The sequence below is a fragment of the Dipodomys spectabilis genome, unplaced genomic scaffold (genome assembly GCF_019054845.1).
Source record: "Dipodomys spectabilis isolate Male_0828 unplaced genomic scaffold, ASM1905484v1 ptg000098l, whole genome shotgun sequence".
NCBI classification, from domain to species: domain Eukaryota; kingdom Metazoa; phylum Chordata; class Mammalia; order Rodentia; family Heteromyidae; genus Dipodomys; species Dipodomys spectabilis.
In genome coordinates, this window is record NW_024870775.1 from 16,528,590 (window position 1) to 16,543,684 (window position 15,095).

Here is a 15,095-nt window from a genome sequence, read left to right on the forward strand (position 1 = left end):
CAAAGGCAAAAGCTGTAACAAAACAATAAACAGAACTTCTTCAAAATTGGGAACAATACTAAAGTACTTCAAGAGTACATACTGAAGTGCAACAAAAAAGTCCATATAATGGGAGAAATACCTACAAGTCATGTTATAACTGATAAGGAATTCATAATTTAATGATACAAAGACAACCCATTAAAAAATGGGCAAAATACTTAACAGGTATTTCTCCCCAAACATACAAATGGGCAACAAGTATGTGAAACAGAGCTCAGTACCATTAGTCATTTGGGAAATACAAACAAAATTATCTCATGACAATTAATTACATCCTTTGGTACTTACATCATTAGGTATGATAGATAGATAGATAGATAGATAGATAGATAGATAGATAGATAGATAGATAGATAGATAGATGGAGATAGATATCAATTATATGGGGGGGGGGGGTCCATTTCATAGTTACATCTCCATACATGTGAATTCTGTATTCCATTGATATATTTTAAAGCCAGTTTTTTGACTTTTAATGTTAATCTACTTGCCTGGTATGTATGTTTGAAACCTAGTGTGAAAAACGGTATAGACATTACATATCAAATGTAATCATAAACAAATGTATATCTGCCAAATAGTCTAACCATTAAAATAATGACTGAACATGGTTGCTTACCAATTCTGGAAGAGGACAGATAGTTCCAGTATTCATATATAATCCTTCTACTACGATGAAACGTCGAGTTACACGAGCCTTGCGAGGATTCTTAAAAAAAATAAAAAATTAAAAAACATCCTTAATTTCAGTCTGAAAATACATAATTGGTCACATTTGTCTAGAACTTTCGCCTCACAAGACTTACTTTTAAAAATGCTCAAGTGGTAGAGCACTTGCTTGGCCCTGGGTTCAATCCCCAGTGCCAAAAAATTGAAAAAAATGAAAAAAAATTTTAGAAGGTCTGAATGAATTTAAGGCTTAGTGTTTGAGATCCTGTTGTTTTGAGATGAAAAATAGCATGTTTTTCAGTTTATAACATCAACTGCAATCACTCACACATTTACTACTTACAACCCTCTGACGATACTAAGTAAAAGCAAAACCTTCCTGCTCCAGAATGATAAGAACGAAGTGTGATGGAACCTTCTGGAAGATAGGAATCTTATATCATGATGAAATGATGATATGGCTAGGAATTGCACATTTCAATGTCTGTAAATTTTGCCTAAAAGAACCATAATGGAGATGGTCTAAAGAGCAGATAGAAGCTTAGAGTATATAACAATGGCAAAATATTGACAGAAGGACCTGGAGGGCTTAATGATGTTACAATTCCTTTGTATGCAATACCAATTTTCTATAACCACAAGTTACAAAACAGGCAAATGCGAGCTAGGTACCTTCACCTCCAAAACACACTAAAACATTTTCCTTCCCTACTCTTCACTGACAACACTAAGTCAAGTAAAATTTAACTGTGATCCTGTTTGATCAAGTTGTAGGGTGAAAATAACTGTTCAAACAATATTTATCTCACACCTCATCCACAGCAGGTCACTAATAACTTACAGATAAGAATCTGAATATGGTTCAGGTATGTCAGACTGAAAAAATACTGACCACAGATAGTTAGAATTCATTACTACCGGGCTGGGAAGGTGGTAGAGTGCTTGCCTTGCATGAATGAGGCCCTGGGTTCGATTCCTCAGCACCACATAAGCAAAAAGAAAAAAGCCGGAAGTGGCACTGTGGCTCAAGTGGTAGAGTGCTAGCCTTGAGTTGAAGAGCTGAGGGACAGCACCTAGGCCCAGAGTTTAGGCCCCACAACCGGACCAAAAAAAAAAAAAAAAGAATTCATTACTACCTTTCTATTCAAAGTTTTTTGCTTCCAGCTGGGTGCTGGTGGCTCATGTCTATAATCCTAGCTACTCAGGAGTCTGAGATCTGAGGATCACAGTTCAAAGCTCACAGTTCAGAGACTTTTATCTCCAATAAACTACTCAGAAAAATCCAGAAGTGGTGGTGTGGCTCAAGTGGTAGAGTGTTAGCCTTGAACACAAAGAGACTCAGAGACAGCACCCAGGCCTGGAGTTCAAGTCCCAGCATGGGCAAAAAAAAAAAAAAAAGTCTCTTGCTTCTGCCCTAAAGGATAGTTAGAAACTCAAGTATAAGTGCAATACTTTAAGGAATATTTTAGTACTTATAGCTGTACCATACTGTGTTTGTTGAGTTCTATAAAAGTACACATTACTGAGGCTACTCAAACTTTAAGAATCAAAACATTTGGGAAACTGACAAGAGTTTAATCCAAATGTAGACTAAACAGGTACTTTAATTTGCTTTCAAAGGAAAGGCAGGTGGGCAAGTAAGGAGCATTAAAGGTTATCAGATTTACTATATATATGAAAATGAACTTGAAAAAATATTTCTAAAAGTAAAATGTAAAATTATTTATAAAGACGACTCATGGCAAGAAAATGTGGCATTAATTGATTAGTAAAAAAGTAAAATTGGTCAGGGAATGGTTGCATATCCCAGCTACTCAGAAGGTACACACAGGAAGACTGATGTTTGAGGTCAGCCCAGACAAAAGTCATCAAGACATGCTCTCAAAAACATGGGATGGTGGTGCAGAACTGTGATCTCAGTTAACTTAGGAGGTAGAAATAGGAGGTTTGCAGTTGGAGATAAACCCAGGCAAAGTTAATGTGAGACCTTATCTGAAAAAGAAACTAAAAGCAAAAAGACTTGGGGCATGGCTCAAGTGACAATAGCATTTGCCTATCAAGTACAAACTCCTTACTTTAATACCTAGTACTACCAAAAAAACAAGCAATAAAGTAAAATTAAATTTCAAGACAATTTTATTCTTATTGTTAGCCACAAATCCACGGAATAAAAATATCTTATAATAAACCCAAGCAGATGACAGGCACTTGTGGTTCACATCTACTAAGGAGGCTGAGATCTGAGGATTGCAGTTTGAAGCTAGCCCAGACAGGAAAGTTCATGAGACTCTTTCCTTGAATTAACCACCAAGTATCAGAAGTGACTCTGTGGCTCAAGGTGGAAGAACACTAGCCTTGAGCGACAAAGCTCAGGGATAGCGTCCAGGCCCTGAGTTCAAGCCCCATGACCGAAACAAACAAACATACAAAATACCCCAGTAAGACTTCCAACATGATATCTTCCAAACCTGTATAATACTAAGCCCACAAAACTCTCTATAGAAGACTAGAACCTTGGTCATGATTTCCAAAGCAGCGTTCTTCAATCTGGTGGCAGCCAGTAGTACCAGTATTGCATTCTAGTTCTGTACTATAAAAGCCATCTTTCTATAGAAAAAAAATTAACCAATGGACCAGCTTCAATTTTAGACTTTTTTCCTGTAGATTTTTCTAAATTGCATAAACATAAAACCCTGACCTACAACAGACTGAGCACAGAATGGATAGTCATAATGAAAGTATGTATATTCATGAAGGATATGACAGAATCTGAAATGAATAATGTAAACACTTTCAGAAGTAGACATTAACACAAAGTTAAGGAATATGATGAACATTTTTACTAGTTATTCTATTTATGAATGAGTTGTATCAACAAATTCCTTTTGAAAGGGGTGTTTGAGACAAAGGATGTGGTGATGAGGCCCCCTGGACAGTCTGCATATCATGGTGTCCTGCTACAGAGCCACAGACCAGGCAGTTCTCCATCTAAGTTGTAGGAGGAAAGAAATCATAGTCCTCATAGTGATGCTTTGAACACACTTCCTCTGCCATTCTCATGTAAGCACACTGAGAACCCACTTTCAAACCACCATCACCAGGGGCCATATAGATTCCAGGGAATGAACTGAGAAGAGGACTAGAAGTACAGAAAAGCACAACACAGGGCTCTCAGGCTCTGCAGGCAACGGCTGCCTGGAGCTCCACAAGAATCATAGGGAAATGGTCTCACTTTATTCATTAATTCAGAAATTAAGATCTGCTATTCTTCCCTCCATGTAAATGACACATGATTTATTCTGACATGAATAGGCCTATTTTGAATTCACTAGAAAACATCTCTATGATTTTTTTGGTGCTACTATATAGTTGATAGTGTGCATCTCTCCGACTCATCAAGTGCTTATTGTTGTGCCCCTCAATCCTCTTAAGACCGTTGCCTAGATTCCCATTCCCTAAACCTGCTCTACCTATTCAAGGCAATGACATGTACTTATAGTCAGACCTGACTCTCTCCAATCCAAAATGCACTTAATAAGCAGCAACACCCTTACTTAATATCTAAATGTGATCCGCAGGCAAGTTATCAATGACAAATTACCACTTCATATATAATTTAGCTGGTTAGAAAGTACAAAGGAACTGTATAATTTTCTTCAAAAGGTTCATACCTTTTGATCTTCGATCTCTTGTTCTTTTAGTAGTCGCTCCAGGTCAGCCACATCATTGTGTTTAAAGAACTTAATGTCACTTCGTGATGCCTGTAATCCTTTCTGGATAGCAAAACAGGAAGCTTTATCCCTGTGAGGGAGAAAGGCACCAAATTCCAGTTAAAGGGTCTTGTCAACATTCTCACAAAACAAATGCTGACCAATTGCTAATATTAACTGGAACAAGGCAAATAAAACATGTTTGAATACTTCCATGTCCCTGTTTGCTCTTCACTCTGAGAATCCTTCCCCATAAGCTACCTTATTTAATGTCTTCCAAAAAATACACTTCTTGCCAAATGCTAATCTCCCTGCAACCTGCATGTACCACATAGATGGCATATCAATTTACTCACATGCTTGCTCTTCCTTAGACGTATACTAAATACTAAACATCTCATTGCCAGTGCAACTTCTGACTGACGCATTATTCTGCCATGACTCTGCTGCAGTATCAGCAGCCTAGTGGGACAGAAAGCTGGTAGACAGTAACTACTCCACTATGCAAACTACCACAGAACCCCCACTAGAACCTGGATTTTTGGCCTTTGAGGGGCACCTCACATCTTTTCTATGGTGTTGTTATAAAGAGCCAAGCAGCGTACCAGGGCTTATATCTCTGCCAGCTGGCTATACAGAGACCTTCACTCCCACTCCATTGTGGTATTACTGGAGATCATGCAGGGAGTAAAAACTTTCCCCCTCTCCTAGAAGTAATGAGATGCTCTCCTAATCTCCACTTGGGCTGAGAATGGCCATGATCACTCTTAGCAACAAAGTAATCTCCTCCCTGGGTGTCAATGTAAGTTAAGTAGGTCCCTGGGATTGAACATCCAGGTGGAATGGGCAAGGAGTCTTATCCATCCCATTCCTTATTTAGAACAATGTCCTATGAAGCTAGATGAAACAGATAGTTTAAATGAGGTTGGGCTGGCCTCTAATAGTAGAACATAAAAAGGCCCAGATTGAATATCACACTGAGAATCAAAAAATGTTACACAGAATACAGAAAACAAAAAATATAAATAATGGCAGTCAGGAATCCCAAGATGATCTAATAAACATCTGAATAGGTAGGATAAAAAAAGGTTCAATGAATAATCTCAACATGTCTGAAATGAATGAAATAAAATAGAAAGCCTGAACATAAATATTATAATAGAAGCTTCAAAAGAGAATCCTATGCAGATACTGGTACTGAAAACAAAACCAAAAAAGAGGATCAGCAAGAAAGGAAAGAATCAGTGCTCTGAAAGATGAGATAGAAATATTTCACTGTGCATACCAGAGAACACAGGCTAGAAAGAATTGAGCTTCAAAAACCCATGAGCTTATAAAAAACAATCTAAGAACCATCACTAGGTGCCAGTAGTTCATGCCTGTAATCCTAGCTACTTAGGAGGCTACAGTCCAAGGATTGTGGTTCAAAGCCAGCCAGGGCAGTAAAGTCCACGAGACTGTTATCTCCAATTAACCACCAAAAAGCTGGAAGCAGAGCTATGCTGACGTGGCAGAGTGCTAGCCTTGAGCACAAAAACTCAGGGACAACAACCAGGACCCAAATTTAAGTTCTAGGATAGGCACACAAAAAATACAAAAAACCCCACAAAACAGTTGTAGCACTGGACTCCCACCAAAGAAAATGGGTGGGGCTACAAAAGTGCCCAAGGAAACAACAGCCAACTGCCACCACTTAGCCCCAAATTTGCAAAGTCATTTAAACCTACTGATTTAAAAAGCTGGGTTTACCCAAACAGGTAAAACAAAATCAATAGAGGCCAAGAGATGCCACAATCAGACTCCTGAAAACTAATGACTAAGAATTAAAAAAAAAAAAAAGAGAAAAATAGACTTGGAACGAATATATAGAATGCTTATCTTATTTCTTGCAAGTGATTATGAATCTGTACTGATTTCAATACAAGACAGATGAAGTAAATAATCACTTTGCTGAAGGCTACCACATGCAAACCTTATGGCTGCTCACTGAAAGGAAAGAATTGCAAGATAGGCATCATGTTGTGTCCCAACAAACTTAACAAAATAATTTTACCAAACACCATTTTAACCCTTAGCATTCCAGTAATCAAGTGAATTTCAAGCAGTCTATTACATATGTAGAAGAGAATATGGAACACATTGAGAAGGTCCTCTCATGAAGATCCTCTGGCAAAGGTCTCCCACAGATTAACCAAACTGGATAGCTTTTCATGCACCAAACTACTTTCACAAGACCTAAGGAATCCAGGTAAGACACCACAGTGCCTGCCTTTAGTATAATAAAATGAAAGTAAAGAAAGCAGGAAGTACCCTTTCCCCAACTCTAAAGCAGAGAAGCAGAGATGCTTCCTACAGTGCACATGCATCTGAGAGGGGGGGAGGGAGAGAGGGAGAAAGATCTGAGAGAGAGAACAAAGCCCAACATGGTGAAACTGGGGCAGAACTTCACGACCCTCCCCAACTATTTCCAGTGGCTGAGCCACTGGAACTGGCAGCAAAGAAATTGCTTCTACCACCTTTTCTCCAACCCGTGGTAGTGCAGTGGGGAGAGGACTCCACCTGCTGGGAAGCAAGGTATAAAAACTAGCATAGCTGTTTATTTGTTAGTCTTTTTATTTAAAAATTTTTAAAAACTTATTGTCCAGGTGATGTATAGAGGGCTTACAGTTACATAAGGTAGTAAGTACAAAAAAAAAAAAAGAGTAAGATTCAATGTACCCATGTGAGAAGACGATTGGAGTTGGGAGAGATGGGGGAGAGCAATGGAAGCGGTGATACTGATTAAGATTCATTGTACTCACAAACTGACAATGTTGAATTGGAACAAAGGGTTGGACAATGACTTAAAGATAACCATTTTTTGATGGAAAAAAAAGAAATTCACCATGTTAAAAAAATAACAATTAAAGAAAATAAAAACTAGCAGAGGACTGCATTTGAGCTCAGTGCCAGGCTGCCACTAAGACTTAGCATAGGGTGGTAGAAAAGAAGGCTGCATATACAGATCAGAGGAAACCTATAGATCTGCCTGTGCACCAAGTAGAAAGCTGTGTGCCAGAGGGACAGCGTCAAGACCTGGCCTGCTTGTGAGCCTTGAGTGGGCCCAGGATCTAAGCTTCACCCCAGACTGTGACCTTAGTTAGCATCAGCCTTGGTAGCCAAAGGACTATTTCCACTACTTATTCCCTGACCTTGGGCAACATAGCTACTTCCAGGTCAGTACTCTCAGATGAAGCTCTGGACCTGCCCAGCACCAGGAAGGTGTTTTAGCCTCAATAGTCATCATCTGCAATGTGGGCCCTGTTGTGCCTGACACTACACAGGCCCTTATAGCTATAAAATGTAGCCAACCTAGCTTAGGAGGCTAAGAGACTGCCTTCACCAACGCTCTCGCAACCTGGGACATTAGAGTATAATGTAAGACCCCACTCACTAAGGATAACAAGGTAGTAATAAACACAGCAATACAACCTAGAAATCAGTTCCAAGCAGGAGAAACCTATCATTGGACAGATCCTAATGGCCACCAGTCTCAGGCTGGTATCAGGACAGAGTTTCTAGACTAGCTCTGAAGCTAAGAAAGACATATACCAAGACGTATTAGATTTTCATTGCAGCCAGGACTACCTGTGCTTGGTTGTACTTGTCTTGAGCAATGAGTACACTTCAGCAGAAAGGCAGCCTACAACCATGTGTACTTTGTGTACCCCTTCCCAGGTGCTGCAATGATCTTGGCAGGATGAGATCTAATGATGTGTCACAGCTTAGTGTCAGTGGCCATGGTATGGCCTGGGGGAGCCTGGGGCTGATCCATCCATGACGATTCTGTCCAGACTTGGGCAGAGTACCACAGTGTCAGTGACTGTGGACTAGGGACAGGGTCCCTGAGCCTAGACTGGTTCCTGGTACAGCATATGGGCTCTAAAGATTGTGGAATGGAACCTTTCTAAGTTTAAACAACACACCAACTAGAGTTGGGACAAGCAAGGGCTTGAATCACCCTCTAATGTCCAAATAATAACAACTGATCAAAACCTTACTTGGCAACCTTCTACTTAGGTGTCATTCAGTAATGAAAACAGCGGAAGTGACGAAGGGCTCAGAGAAAATAAGCAGTTTGCTTAGAATTTCTGAAAAGACACGTAAGAATAAAGCCATATTATAAAACTGGAATACCTAATCCTTTAATGCTCAGATGATGCACACACGAACAGCATCAAGAGCTTTCAGTAAACCATGGCCTCACCCAATAGTCAAAATATGTTGCCAGAAACTGACCAGATAGTAATCAATATGAGAAAACTCATAGATGTAGAATTCAAAATAGTTGTTTTAAGAAAATTTAGTATGTTCAAAGAAAATATTAATAAAATATTTAGTATTTAATAAAATTATATAATTATACTACACATTAATAATTATTCATATTAACATTTTAATAAATTTTAATAAAATATTTAATACTTTAACAGAGAAACCTGGCAAAGAGATGAGCACAATTTAAAAAAGAAATGTTAATGGGAAATCTTGAACAGAGTAAAATACAAAGAAAGACAAGCTCACTATTAAGAGTAACTATACAAATTCAGGATGCTCTAATATTGTAACATTGCAGGTAAGTCATTCATAGCTCTAGTATGAGAATTAAAGATAAAAATGATAATAAAACCTACATTAATTAGTTAAGATAGGCAGTATAGAAAAATGTGAAATGGGGCTGGAAATGCTTAGTGCTAGAGTACTTGCCTAGCATACATGAAGCCCTGAGTTCCATTCCTCAGTACCACATAAACAGAAAAATCCAGGAGTGGTGTTGTGGCTCAAGGGGTAGAGTGCTAACCTTGAGCAAAAGAAGCTCAGGGACAGTGCCCATGCCTTGATTGTTCAAGTACTAGGACAAAAAAGAAAAAAAAAAGGAAAAAGAAAAAGATGTAAAATGTGATAAAAAAATTTAAATGTAAAATGGAATATCAAAAAACTTAAATGCTGGTGTCAGTGGCTCCTACCTACTCAAGAGGCAGAGAACTGGAGGACTGAGGTGCAAAGCCAGCCTGGGCAGAAAATTCTGTGAGATTATATCTCTAATTAACAAGCAAAATGTCAGATTGAAGGCACAGCTCAACTGGTAAAGTGCCAGTAAGAAAACTGAAGGAAAGCCCCAATAACAAACATGGGGGAAAATGAAATAGGAGGAATGAAGTGCAACAGTAGTTTTCTTTTTTTTAATTTTTAAATTGGTATTATAAAGGTAATGTACAGAGGGATTACAGTTGCGTAAGTCAGGTAAAGAATACATTTCTTTTTGGACAATGTTACCCCTTACCTCAGTTTTTCCCTCCAAACCCATTCACAAGTTGTATAGTTCATTTTCAACATAGTGTCTAGTAATACCATTGCTGCATTTGTTCACCCTTTGTCCCTCCATTTCTGTGACCCCTCACCCTCCCTAAGACAAACAAACAAGACAAAAAGAAAACAAAAACCACAATGAAGGAAAACCCTCGTTTCCACTTCTTGTAGTTCATTTTGATAAATATTATTTTATATGATCAGCTACACATGGCTTTTTGCATTCCTCTCCTAAGAATATCTTCCTTTTGGTCACACTGTGTGTGAATGCCTAGAGTCCTGTATAATTTATCATGTCCCAGTGTATTTTAGATCTAGTCTCTTCATATCAAAGAAAACATGCACCATTTGTGTCTCTGAGCTTGGCATACCTCACTTAACATGATTGTCCATCGATTTCCCTGCAAATCACATAATATTATTCTAATGGCTATATTCCATTGTGTAGAGATACCACATTTTTTTCATTCACTCATCTATGGTAGGACAGGTGGGCTATTTCCATAACTTGGCTATTGTGAATAGTGCAACAACGAACATGGATGTGCAAGTGTCTTTACGGTATTCTGGTTTATGTACTGGTAGATGTCCAGCAATGTTATGGCTGGGTTGTAGGGAGGATCTATGTTTAGTTTCTGAGGAACCTCCAGACTGCTCTCTAGAGTGGAGTTTTTTTTAATTAGAACATTTTTTTGTTTCTGCTCTTTATGATGTGTAAGTTAACGTCATTTAAAAATAGTTCATTATAATCAAGATTTTTTTCTAAGCCTCACAGCAACTACAATTGGTAACAGATAAACCAAAAATAATACGCAAGGAATCAAAACACACTACTAAAGTAAATCAGATCGCCACCCAGAGCGTCTGAGAGTAAGAAGAAGAAAAAAGGTACAATAAGACTAGAAATAAAACAAAACAACAAAAAACTTATGTTACAAAATGACTGCAGTATTAAGATTTTACCATGCATGTAATTAAGTTCTCTGATTAAAAGAAATAGCATGACTAAAGTGATTTTTTTTTTTAAAAAAATTCAACTATATACTGCTTGTAAGAAACTAATTTCAGAAGCTGGGATATAGCTCAGGGGCAAAGCGATTGCCTAGCAAGTGCAATGTCCTGGGTTTGATCCTCAATACCAAAAAAAGAAAAGGAAAAAAAAAAAAAAGGAAAAAATACCATAAAAAAAACAAACAAGAAACTTCATTCTGTCTTTATATACATGTGCGTATAATACACATACATACATATACACAATAAATATTAGTAGATGCAAAGAGACAGGTTCCAATATAGTAACAGTAGGGAATATTTAACATGCCGCTTTTAGAACAGACACCAGACAGGAAATCAATAAAGAAACAACAGAGTTAGACATCTACAGATTATTCTATCCCCAAACTGCAAAATCTACATTCTTCTCTTCAGCATATAGAACATTGTCTGGGACAGATAATATGACACACCACAAAATAAGTATCAAAACTTTTTTTTTGGGGGGGGGGTCCGGTTGTGGGGCCTGAACTCTGGGCCTGGGGGCTGTCCCTCAACTCTTCAGTTCAAGGCTAGCGCTCTACCACTTGAGCCACAGTGCCACTTCCAGCTTTTTTCTTTTTGCTTATGTGGTGCTGAGAAATCAACCCAGGGCCTCATGCATGCAAGGCAAGCGCTCTACCACTGAGCCACTTTCCCAGCCCCTATCAAAACTTTTTAAAAGTTGAAATCATATTAAATCTTTTTGACTACAATGTAACCAGCTATAAATAACAAGAAAAAAAATCTGATCTAGCCAGGCACCAGAGGCTCACACCTATCATCCTAACTATGCCGAAGACTGAGATTTGAGGACTGCGGTTCAAAACCTGTGAGATTCTTACCTCCAATTAACCACCAAAAAGCCGAATATGGAGCTGTAGTTAAAGTGGCAGACCACTAGCTTTGAGTGAAAAAGCTCAGGAACAATGTCCAGGTCTTGAGTTCAAGCTCAGAATGTGCACCAAAAATAAACAACAAAAACTCTGCCAACTATAGACATACATGGATATAAAACAATTTACTTTTGAACAACCAATGATCCAAGGAAGAAATCAAGAAAAAGTTTAAAGTTCTTAAGAAATGGAGACATAACAAATCAAAACCCATTGAATATACTAAAGCACTATATAGAAGGAAGTTAAGAGAAATCAATGTTTACATAAAAAATGTAGAAAGAGTTCAGATAAACCCTAAGACTGTACCTCAAGGAACTGGAAAAATAAGAGCAAACTAAATGCCAAATTAGGAGAAAGACCAGCAGAAAAAACTAAAATAAACTCAATATAAATGATCAAATGAAACAGGTGCTGGTGGCTCACGCCAGTAATCCTGGCTACTCAGGAAGCTGAGATCTGAGGATCATGGTTCAAAGCCAGCCCAGGCAGGAAAGTCCATGAAATTCTTATCTCCAATAAATTACCAGAAAAACAGAAGTGGCACTGTGGCTCAAGTGGTAGAGCACTCGCCTTGAGCTGAAGAGCTGAGGGACGGTGCCCAGGCCCAGAATTCAAGCCTCACGACCAACCAAATAAAAAAAATTAATAAAATAAAAAGTAAAAAGTAAAAAGAAAAAATTAGCTCAGTACTGATAGCTCACTCCTGTAATCCTAGCTACTCAGAAGGCTGAAATCTGAGGATCCTGGTTTGAAGCTAATCAGGGCAGACAAATCTGAGAGACACTCATATCCAACTAACCAGCAAAAGGCTGGAAGTGAAGGTGTAGCTCAAATTTAGAGCACCAGCTTTGATTGAAAAAGCTAAGCAAGAGGATGAGACCCTGAATTCAAGACCCAGCACCAGCACACAGGCAAAAACAGTAGAAGGAACATTCTTCAATATAACAAAGCCTATTTGTAATAAGTTAATACCTAACATTAATTATATTGAATGAGGAAAAACCTCCAAGTTTTCTCTGAAAGATATGGAAGAAGATATCTATTTTTAACGTTCATTCAACAAAGTACTGGAAGTCTTAGCCAGAGCAGTTTTGCAAGAAAGAAAAAAAAAGGATATTCTAGCTGTAAAAGAAGCCAAACTCACTATTTGAAGATGACAAATTCTTATATATAGAAAACTCAAAAAAGTCATCAAAATTATTAGAAAAATTATTAGAATAGCCTGGGAATGTGGCTTTACTTGTAGAGTGCTTGCCTAGCATGCATGAAGCCCTGGGTTCTATTCCTCAGTACTACATAAACAGAAAAAGCTAGAAGTGGCACTGTGGCTCAAGTGGTAGAGCACTAGTCTTGAGCACAGGGAGGCTCAGGGACAGAGCCCAAGACAGACCTTAGTTCAAGCTCCAGGACTGGAAAAAAACTGATTAGAATAAACAAATACAGCAAAGTTGCAGGATACAAAATCAGCACATGAAATTCTCTAGTTTTGCTATATATGAAGAACAGATTATCTGAAGTAGATATCAAGAAAGCAATTCCTTTTACAATAGCTACAAAATAACATAGAAATAAATAACTAAGGTGAAAGTTCTCAATAATGAAAACTATTAAACATTGAAGCCAATTTAAAAAATGGAACGACATATGTATTTATGAACTGAACAAATCAATGCTGCTAAAAGGTTCATACTACCCAAAGCCATCTACAGATTCAATGCAATCCTGATCAAAATGCCTAAGTCATTCTTTAAAGAACTAGAAAGAAAATTCTAAGATATACATGGAACAGCGAATTAGAAAAAAATCCCTAAGTAGTCAAAGCCATCTTAAGCAAAAGAACTAAATAGGAGGGAGGCATTATACTACTGGCCTTCAAAATATATAAGCTAATCAAAGTATAAATACAGACATATAGACCAATAGAAACAGAATTAAGAGCCTAAACCCACACACTTACAGACAACTGATTGTTGACATAGTTGCAAAGAATACACACTGATGAAATGACAATCTTCAATACATGGTGCTGGAAGAACATGTTGAATTGAAACCCCCTTGTAAAACTTCTTAACGATAATTAAAAACATACCTATATAAAAAAAGAATATCTATTTTAAAAATGGTATTAAAGAAACTAGATATCCAAACAGGCAGAAGAATAAAATGAGACCCTTATCTTCACCAGTGACAAAAATCAACTCAAAATAGGTTAAAGACTTATTAAATTATTAGAAAAAAGTGCAGGGGAAATGCTTCAAGATACTGGAAGGATAAATATTTCTTTAAGAACCCAAGTATAGGAAACAAAAGCAAAAAATAGACAAATAGGATTATATCAAACTGCACAGAAAAGGAGACAATCAATGAAGTAAATCGACAGTGTAATATAGAATGGGAGAAAATATATGCAAGCTACACATGTAGCAAGGAGTCGACATCTAGAATATATAAGGAACTCCAAATAGTCAATTGCAAAAATGGTCATTAGGCCCAACTGTACATTTCTCAAAAGAACACATACAAAACTGTCAACAGATATTAAAAATATACTCAAAAATCACTCATGATGAGAGAAATGCAAAGTAAAACTACAATTTGCTATCCCCTCACTTCAGTGTTTTCGGTGCCAGTCCTAGAGCTTGAGTTGAACCTACATGCTGCCCCTGAGCTCTTTTGCTCAAGGTTAGCATGCTACCACTTGAGCCACAAGGTCCACTTCTAGCTTTTTGTTAGTTTTGTTTTGAATTGGATATGAGTCTTACCTACTTTCCTGCCAGGGTGCACTTCAAACCACAATCTTCAGATTTCAGCCTCCTGAGCTATTAGGATGACAGGTGTGAGCCATTGGCACCTGGCCAGTAGGTAGTTTTTATCAGAAAGAGTGACAATAATCAGTGCTGGTGAAGATATGGAAAAAAGAAAATACTTGCATGCTGTTGGTGGGAATGTAAATCAGTAAAGACACTATGAAAAAGAAAAATAAAACCAGGTAATGGTGGCTCACACCTGTAATCATAACTACTCAAAAGGCTGAGCTCTGAGGATCGTGATTCAAAGCCAGCCCAGACAAGAAAGTTTGTGAAACTCTCAGCTCTAATTAAGCACCAAAACAGGGATAGCAGCCAGGGCCTGAGTTCAAGCCCTGGGAACAGTGTGCACATGTATGCATGCGCGCACACAACACACATACACACAAAATTAACTATTACATTCCCTATCATCTAGCAATTCTACTCCTGGGTATGTAACCAAAAGAAATGAAATCAGTTATATCAAAGAGATACTTGTATTATCACATTCAATGCAATATTCTTCACAAGCACCAAAAGACCTAAAGGTCCATCAGCCAATAAATGCCTTAAGAAAATGTGGTATGTTAAAAGAAATGCAAATC

At 37.8% G+C, this 15,095-nt stretch overlaps 1 protein-coding gene across 2 annotated transcripts in view; it reads right to left on the reverse strand.

The window, feature by feature from the left end:
• Nucleotides 1–15,095, reverse strand: part of Sptlc1 (serine palmitoyltransferase long chain base subunit 1) — a 53,587-nt gene that overhangs the window by 21,973 nt on the left and 16,519 nt on the right. For both annotated transcript variants that reach the window (XM_042686871.1, XM_042686869.1), the window contains exons 7-8: nt 4,383–4,512; nt 662–751 (exon numbers count right to left, since the gene is read on the reverse strand). In XM_042686871.1, coding sequence (XP_042542805.1) covers nt 662–751; nt 4,383–4,512 — 220 coding nt within the window. The remainder of the gene's footprint in view (nt 1–661; nt 752–4,382; nt 4,513–15,095) is intronic.